Raw genomic sequence first — 9,476 nt, forward strand, 5'->3', positions numbered from 1 at the left:
CCCCGCATTTGCCCCCCACAAGGTTTCCCTCCTGAACATGTCCCATGAGCAATGCATGCCCCCGCGTTTGCCCCCAGCAAGGTTTCCCTCCTCAACATGTCCCATCACCTGGCATTACACGGGCATTTTCTGTTGGCTGGACAAGGAGCTGACGTCTAGCGCCTCACACTGCCTCTCACCCTGGACGTTAGGGTCAAACTCCCCTCACACGCATCCGTCCGTTTCACCTCACACGTATACACAAACACACACACTCACACGTCTAGCGCCTCACACTGCCTCTCACCCTGGACGTTAGGGTCAAACTCCCCTCACACGCATCCGTCAGTTTCACCTCACACATACATACACACACACACACACACTCACACGTCTAGCGCCTCACACTGCCTCTCACCCTGGACTTTAGGGCCAAACTGCCCTCACACGCATCCGTCAGTTTCACCTCACACACACACACACACACACACTCACACGTGTAGCGCCTCACACTGCCTCTCACCCTGGACTTTAGGGCCAAACTGCCCTCACACGCATCCGTCAGTCTCACCTCACACACACACACACACACACACAAACAAACATAAACACACACACAAACATAAACACACACACACACACACGTCTAGCGCCTCACACTGCCTCTCAGTCTGGACGTTAGGATCACACTCCCCTCACACGCATCCGTCAGTCTCACCTCACACACACAAACACTCACAAACACACACAAACACTCATAGACACTCACAGACACACACACACACACACACACACACACACACACACACACACCTAGTGCCTCACACTAAGACTGAACTCGATGGTTAGACAGACAGGCTCTATGGTCCAGGTCCATGCTGCAACACTGGCTGGTGTACTGCTTTATATGCGTAACCCTATTTAGTCCACAAACCTCCACCCGTCACTCATGGTTGTTCAGTGTTTGCAACAGAATGGGAAAATGGCCTGTAATGTACTGTGCCAAAAGCAGATGTCCTGCCATTACGGGCTTTTTGTTTGTTTATTTGTTCATTTGCTTGCCAGTATGAGTCATCCTCCCAGTAAATCGCCTGGCATCCGTCAACATTCCCCTAGTGTGTTCAGACAGGAAGTGTGTAAACCCTGGATCCAGCATGAGACTTGCTATGCTATGCAGTGCCTCAGGATCCAGCATTAAGAGTCCCTGTGCAACGCCACGCCCCCGACAAGTGTGTGTTTAGTTTTTGTCTGGATCTGTGTGTTGATTGTGTGTTTGGCTGGTTGTCATGGCGATTGATTCTCTGCCATGATGGAGGCGACTGCGTGATGTCATGGCCGTCTCTGGCCCCCACCAACCCCCTCCCCCCTCGCGTGCTGCAGTGACCAGCGTCTGTTGCAGGCTGACCGTTTGTTCTGACGTGTGCGTGCGTGCGTGCGTGCGTCCATGTGTGCGTCCATGTGTGTGTGCGTGTGTGTGTGCGTGCGTGTATTCTGACACTGCCTCCAGACTCAGACTCTGCATGGCCTCATTAAGTCTCCATGTTCATAATGTTCCGTTAACAGAGGAATGGCCCTATCCGTGTGTGTGTGTGTGTGTGTGTGTGTGTGTGTGTGTGTGTCATGGTAATCTATTCTAAAACACTAATTGACATTTTGTCCATGTTTTTCCTCCCGTTGTCGCTGAAGATGATGAACCAGCGGGGCCAATGTAAGTCTGTTTCTGATCTTCAGCCACTGTCTGTTTGTCTGTTTGTTAGGGCAGCCGTGGCCCACTGGTTAGCACTCTGGACTTGTAACCGGAGGGTTGCCGGTTCGAGCCCCGACCAGTGGGCCGCGGCTGAAGTGCCCTTGAGCAAGGCACCTAACCCCTCACTGCTCCCCCGAGCGCCGCCGTTGTAGCAGGCAGCTCACTGTGCCGGGATTAGTGTGTGCTTCACCTCACTGTGTGTTCACTGTGTGCTGTTTGTGTTTCACTAATTCACCGATTGGGTTAAATGCAGAGACCAAATTTCCCTCACGGGATCAAAAGAGTATATATACTTATAGTTATAGTCTAGTCTACTCAACTCTACACTGTTCTAGTCTACTGTATTGTAGTGTAGTCTATTTCTGTCTATTCCCTATTCTATTTTAGTCTAGTCTACTCCACTCTGTTCTAGTCTAAGGCTACGTTTATACGGTGACCAGGGGTGAAAGTAAGCCGGTACTGGCCGGTACGGAGTACCACTAAAATATTTGGAGAGGGTACGCCGTACCGGAAAGAAAACTATACTGTCTCTGAAAAATATTGCACTTTCAGCATGACAACACAACTGCTAACGTCAAATTACCAGAAGCAACACGTTTCCCCCAAAATATATTTCATATACATCGTTCTGAACTGTATCTAAATTGTGTCTAAACCTCCCGTGCAGCTGGACAGACAACGAGCAAGCTATAAGCGCCGTATTACAGTAGCCTAATTGCGCCAGCGTGCACTGGTATCCAAAGTGTTTTAGCAGACGGACGCTTTCTTGAAAGTCTCGAAATAAATAAAAAAAACATACAGGCTAAAGAAAAATATGTTGATGTTTCAATAGCCTATTCTGGTTTTATGTGTGCAGTGTTTAATGGAGAGACAAGGGACAGACAGCGTGGTAATGCGGTTTAACCAGATCTTAGCAGCAATAATGAAAGTGTTTTAGCGACAGAAGTATTGTAGCGACCGGCTGTCAATCAGGAGTGCCCGCTATGCATAACTCCGGCATGCTCATGGTTGGCAGCCTGGCGGGGGGGGGCGGACCCCGGAGAATATAGGCTACTGTTCGAGAAAGTTCTGCCTCTTTCGGTTCTGGGCCTGACACGGCCCGCTGTGTTATATGCTGCATTGTGTGCTTTGTGACAATAAATCAGTTCATGATAGTGAAACGCTACAGTATGTTGCAGTCTCCCAAATAAAAGGCATGACTCAAAGAAAAAAAAAACGTTTCATGATATACAGTAGCCTATATAAAAACCATTGGAAGTGGGAGCGAAAGCAGAGTAACTAGGCTAAATAAATAAATAAATGTTGAAATTAAGTGTTTGCAATTTATTCATAATCAAAAACAGATAAAGGTGGGTTAAAGATATCTAGTGATACTAGAGTGATAAAAGTCCTAGTGAATGCTTGATAAGTAGACTATAATACAGTAAATAAACAAACAAATAAATAATAAATAATTAGGCTAAGTGGAAATTTTCGACCCAAGCATTATAACTCTATATCATACCACCAAGAAATAAAAACTACTTTCACCCCTGACGGTGACGATGAAAAGAGAAGTCTCAGAAGTGGCGTCTCGTCTTCATTTTTTTATTTACATTTAGACGAGAGCATTCTCAGGGGAAATCTTTGTTTATATGAAGACGCAAGAGTATGTGATATTCGATTGGATATGCATTCCAGGCAGCTGGGTGGTGGTGTGATAGAACCCCGCACGCGTCACGCCGCGAGACATTCTAATTTGACAGTTTAGCCAGAGAGGTAATCAAGGATCTTTGGTTTAGCCGCTTAGACGGAGACGCAACCCGGTCGCCTTCAAAACTCTACGCTCTGGAAGGAGTCTTCAAGCCCGATGGCGGGTCGCCGTAAAAGCGAAAAGGCACTTATGATAAAATATTTTGTCGCCTTTCCTTCGCAATCGCTCTCGTATTAACGGCCCCTAAGCTATTCTAGTCTAATCTATTCTAGTCTAGTCTACTCTATTCTATTGTAATGTAGTCTATTCCTGTCTATTCTATTTTAATCTAGTCTTGTCTATTCTACTCTATTATAGTATAGTCTATTCCTGTCTATTCAAATCTAGTTGAATTATAATCTCTTGAATTTCCGCTTGGGGATCAATAAAGTATCTATCTAGTCTAGTCTTCTAGTCTACTTTATTGTAGTGTAGTCTATTCCTGTCTGTTCTGTTCTACTTAGGGATGCACGATATATCGGCGGCCGATATATTATTAGCCGATAAGTGAAAAAATGAAAATATTATTATCGGTCCGATAACAGAATTCTGGCCGATAATTTGCGCCGATATTTTTTAAAGTCCTAAAAGTAAGGTCCGTCTGGCTACACTGAGCTACTTGAGCTTGGTTGGCTATACTTTTTCCTCAAAATAATGTCAGCGGTGTGAATGTATTTAACCACTCTAACAAAATCTGTGGATATCGTCATTTGGGAATCTGTGCATCTCAAAAATCCCTCTAAGGAATGATCTGCCATTTAACCATAACAGAGCGGAGCTCAGCCCTATCTAGAGCCGCCTTGTGCTGGTGTGTTTGCACTTTACCAGCTGGTCGGGGAAACAAATAAACAAACTTCGTTAGTGGGACGAAAGTACATAAGTAGGCCTAGTTCTAAGTTGTGTTTTAGTATTATATTTGCATTACTTTAGCTTGGGTTTTGTATTATTACCTAGAAATATGCTAACCATTCGTGCCTCAGTTCCAGACAGGTCATCATAATAAGTTCTTAAAACCTTCGGGGCTAACTCCTTTCATTTCTGCTGCAGCAGGTTGTGCGCAACAGAGTAGACGGACATAAGATACAGTCTGAGGAGTTGCAGCTTTATTAAGTTACCCGCAGTTGAAACTAAACCTAAGTTTCCCTCACAAACTCTGATTTGGTCGCTATACTGTAGCTTATTCCAAGCTGAGCCGCTTTATGAGCGTATAGTCCTAAATGAAAACGATTCAAACTCTCTAGCCACTCACTCGCAATTCACTGACATCAGGTTCACTTAAAGGAGCCACACATACTGTAGGGCTATGCTACTGTTATGTTGTTGACTGCCGTACTATTGAGGACTATTATGAGTTCTGTCCATCATTTGGTGGTAGGTAAAATTACTGCAATAAAATTATGCTTATTAAATGCTTTCCTCAAATCACTTTTCACAATTTTTTTTCAAGAGTAATATTATCGGTTATCGTATCGGTATCGGCCACAACAAACCAATAAATATCGGTTATCGTTATCGGCCCTAAAATTCCATATCGGTGAATCTCTAGTTCTAATCTAGTCTATTCTACTCTATTCTACTCTGTTGTATTGTATTATATTCTAGTCCAGTCTGTTCTATGATAGTGGGCTCCTCCTTCCTCCTCTCTGATTGGTTCTTGCGTTGTCCCTCTGTCTTTTGCAGGAAAACCAACTCCACTAATAATCACAAAGACAAGAACCTGCGCCAGAGAAACACCAACTAAGACGACCGCAGCCACCACCCAGGTCCCCCACCGACTCTTCTCCTCTTTCTCTCACACACTCACACACACACACACACACACACACACACACACACACACACAGTGCACAAACTAACAGAACAGACACAGACACACACAGCACAAACACGCGGCACACACACACAAACGCAGGTTCCCCTCCTCACTTCCCCTCACCAAAACACAAACAAATATACACAGAACCAAAACAAACACAAACTTGACACTTGAAAGCCTCCTCTGAGCCTAAAAAGAAATGTTTATTGTTCAAATAGTCATACACTGGAAACTGCAACATACTGGCCCTCATTTACCAACCGAGCGTAGAACCCTGCGCAGATCTGAGCGCAGAAATGATCTTACGCATGGGGGACACACGTGATTCCTAAAACATTCTTATTACTCCAATTTCAGCGTAAGAATGAACGTTTGTTGGTAAATGTGGCAGCTGAAAACAAGCACCCTAGAGCAGTGTTTCCCAAAGTCTGGGTCGCGACCCACGGGTGGGTCGCAGGAGATTTTATTTGGGTCGCCAGCACAATTTATGTTGTGTTATAGGCCTAACTGACCATTTGTCATTTGATACCAGGAAAGCTAACAGTTTTCTATTAGGATGTAGTTTGTTAACTACCACAGTCACAGTTTTGTCATAAAAGCTCATGAAACTGGCGCATGAAACTAGGGGATGAACGCATCGCAGAGGGGGTGCCAGAGCATGGATATCTACCTCTCAAAATGAAACCCTTCTGTGGGGCACCTGCCATGTACCTCGCAGTTGCAAACTACAAGGGACATGAATGAATCCTTTTGCACGAACATTAACAGATACCAGCTCCTCAACTTTACCCGATTAAAATCTAGTGACCATGCTGTCAACTAAAGCAGACATCCATAGACCGGACATAAGGCCATTCAATTTGCATGTAGATAGTTTCGATTGTAGATGCAATCTTTAAAGTTAATAGCAACCTCCTCACATTTTTATTTCTGATTTAAAATGCACAACAGTGCATTAGGCTACAATTTAAATAGACATTTTAAACACTATTCCTCTCGTTTTCTACCTAAACTAACTCCAAAGTAAAGGCATTGTTCCGCTATTAGCAAAAAGCCTCTTGTTCTGATATAACGACTATACAATATAATATAATACAACAATGCAATATAACGACTTGAGTTATTTGCTGTTTACATCGGAATTGACGTCCACAGTGTTATTGGACCCATTTGTCTGCAACGCAACGTAGCCTACAACATTTTTTTTTAGAAATACAGGAACAGCTTACTATGCTGACGAATGACGACCGCGTATCTTTTCAGTAGTCATTTCCAATTTTTCACGCTGATGGTGCTCAAAATGCAACACAACCGTGTTCAAAGCAGGATCTATCTATCTAGATCCTATAGCAATGTATGGTTGGGGAAGGCATAGAAAAGTTGGAGAATCTGTGGCCTAAAACAATATTGGTGGTTGCAGGGTAGATTTGAAGTGAAATGGGTCGCGATGGTCTGTCATTTTTAAAAAGTGGGTCCCCAGAAAAAAAGTTTGGGAAACACTGCCCTAGAGCAACCTCACCCCTAGAATTTACGACATGGAGGTGCATGATACACCCAAAGAGAAACATTTCTGATCTTGAGTTAGTCACAGTGACATTGCAAGTCCAGCTGAACCTTGTTAATTTTGACAGCCAGAAAAGTGTCATGAAGGAAGCCGGTAAACGTGATTTAAGTGTAACCGACTTTATTTTTGCCATACGACACTTGCCATTTGTCCCTTAAAATAAATCATTTATGACATTGTTTCCAAAGCGAAAATAATTTTCTCCACATATATCCTAAGCCATCAAATATGTCAACATAGCAGGCTACATTACGGAAAGTAGGCTACAAATGTGCAGGAAAAGTCCAAGAAATTCCATGAATTCAACGTTGCAACTTTCCAATTCTCCGCCGATTTACTGCTGCACCGTACTTTGCCGTCTCAAAAACATGTACACAAGTTGAGACTTGACGTGAGATTCGAGCGTTGCCACCGCTCACGTTTAAATTGATAAATGCCATGCTTTGCGTTGAAATGAGTGTACACCTGTCCTACACCTGTTTTATGTGTATTACGTTCATTTTGTAAATGAGGGCCATTCAGTGGCTAAACTTATACAGTACATGTAATACTGCGCAAGAGGTGGCAGAAGTTGAAAGGAGTGTTTATAGGAATGGGCAGATAACTGACATGTGACTGATACTAGTTCAAAGAGTAACTGATTTACTGAAAGTAAGAGTTTAAAGTAACTGATTTTTTTCTTTTCATTCAGTTAAACAGATAACTGACATGTTGCTGTTTTTTTATTTGCAGACGAACACATTCATTTCATGACCTTTGAACGTAACCCATGACTGCGTTCTTATTCATTGTAAAGCATATCTGAGGTGGAGGTTAGGATGGCAACCACTAAAAGGAAGACGACAGGCATGCCTTATGACCCCGGGAGAGAGGAGGCGGACAGGGAGGCGAGGGGTGGACACCACTGATTTCCCCTTTTCCTTTGCTGCATGATTGTGTTGCTTTTTATTTGATATGTTTTCTTATATACAATTGTTTTCCATTTCTCTAAATAAGAGTAATGCATGCGAGATAGTGACTTACTGTTTGTTACAGACAAGGTTTTCTTTTGGGTAGGGTAGTGTCTGTCAGGCTGGTTTCATGTAGATGATGATATTTACTTTGTATCTGACCCTTCAACTTTAATGCATTGTAAGGGATAATATGACATGACCATGTTTTGGTATGACAGTTTTTGTACAGTTTACCATTGCACTGCATACCATTTCTATAAGGAGACATTCAACTTTTTCTCAGTTAATTTAAGTTAGGGGCTTAATTTAAAAAGGGCTTTGCAATGTCCCTCACTAGTTGTTTTATACTTATGACTGTACCGTATGTATGTATTTATGTACTCGATCACTGAAGGTAAACAATAGTATTTGAATGTTCCTGATTTGGTGCACTTAAGTGTTAAGAAAAATGGTGAAGCACCTGCAGAACTTAATTTTATAATTCCATGACTTCTGTCCTAAATGTGACTGATTGCTTTTTATCAATGTGTATTGTACAGCATGGCTTTTATTCTATGCAATATTTATTCATATAATATATACATATATATATTGATATATCCAGATAGATAGATAGATATGTTTATCAGACATTAAGGCGTGATTTATTTTTGGCCGCAGTGAAGCTTTAAGACCATGTAGACGCGTTTCTTGGCGCCCCAGACTCATAGATTACTGATCACCTTTCACCAATGCATGACATCCATGTGAAGTACTGCTAGTGTACGAGCACCTGGAGTGCAGTAATGAAGCTCGGGCTCTTGCGTGTTGTGAGACGACTCCAAGTCATTTTTACTAATAAAGACTCCTCGTATGACTCGCCTGCCCTTTATTACTGCCTTCTGCTTCAGAGCGGTAGAGGAAATGAGTTTAGTGTTGATATTTACAGTAGGCTGAAGTGAAAATAGATGCACACAAACACATGCAGGTATTCATACACAACACACAGTCACAAATGAGTGCAGCGCTGGCTCTGCATGACATGGTAGAAGATCACCCTCTAGTGGAGTACTTTCATATTGCATCAGAGAGAATATATTTTGCAGTAGGCCTACATGTGTCATGTACACACACACACACACACACACACAACGTCACTAAAGCTATAAGTTATGTAAACAAATCAGTAATTATCATAAACTGATAAAATGTACTTTTGCCATCGTTCATTTTCAGCCAAACATCGACGACGACTCCCTCAGCTATTTGTTTCTTCCATGTAAGGTTTTTTTGGTCTCCGGCCCGGCTGATGTTACTCATCGGGCCGTGGGGTTGATGACGGCGCGGCGGTTTAATTTCCTGCAGTTGTATGCCCACGAGTCTCAGCAGGACACAAACACGCGAGCAAGCAGACCGTCAGACTGTTTGTTCACAGCGCCCCTGCACCCACCCCCAGTCCGTTATGACGGCAATAAATTCTCCACATAGTGTATGACTGAGATTACAGCGAAAGGACGTGCTCGACAACCTTGAACTGAAATGGATGTGTGGTGACCAGAGGGGGCGCTGTTGACAAACAAATATCTGCCGGAAGGATTAAAGGCTCCGGCTGCTAATGGTGCAGTGCAGCTACAAATCTAATCTTTGGCTTGTTTGGGCTCAGAGTCCAGCCATGGGCCTGGGACTTCCAGCTCTCCAGCAGCTCC

At 43.3% G+C, this 9,476-nt stretch overlaps 1 protein-coding gene across 1 annotated transcript in view; it reads left to right on the forward strand.

Moving 5' to 3' along the window:
• Positions 1 to 8,647, forward strand: part of LOC125302798 (neuroplastin-like) — a 31,802-nt gene extending 23,155 nt beyond the window's left edge. Inside the window, exons 5-7 of the mRNA XM_048256118.1 lie at positions 1,666 to 1,687; positions 5,139 to 5,221; positions 7,571 to 8,647. Of these exons, the coding sequence (XP_048112075.1) occupies positions 1,666 to 1,687; positions 5,139 to 5,199 (83 nt within the window). The 3' untranslated portion in view covers positions 5,200 to 5,221; positions 7,571 to 8,647. The remainder of the gene's footprint in view (positions 1 to 1,665; positions 1,688 to 5,138; positions 5,222 to 7,570) is intronic.
• The last annotated feature ends 829 nt before the right edge of the window (positions 8,648 to 9,476 follow it).

The sequence above is a fragment of the Alosa alosa genome, chromosome 11 (assembly GCF_017589495.1).
Source record: "Alosa alosa isolate M-15738 ecotype Scorff River chromosome 11, AALO_Geno_1.1, whole genome shotgun sequence".
In the NCBI taxonomy this organism is placed as follows: Eukaryota; Metazoa; Chordata; class Actinopteri; order Clupeiformes; family Clupeidae; genus Alosa; species Alosa alosa.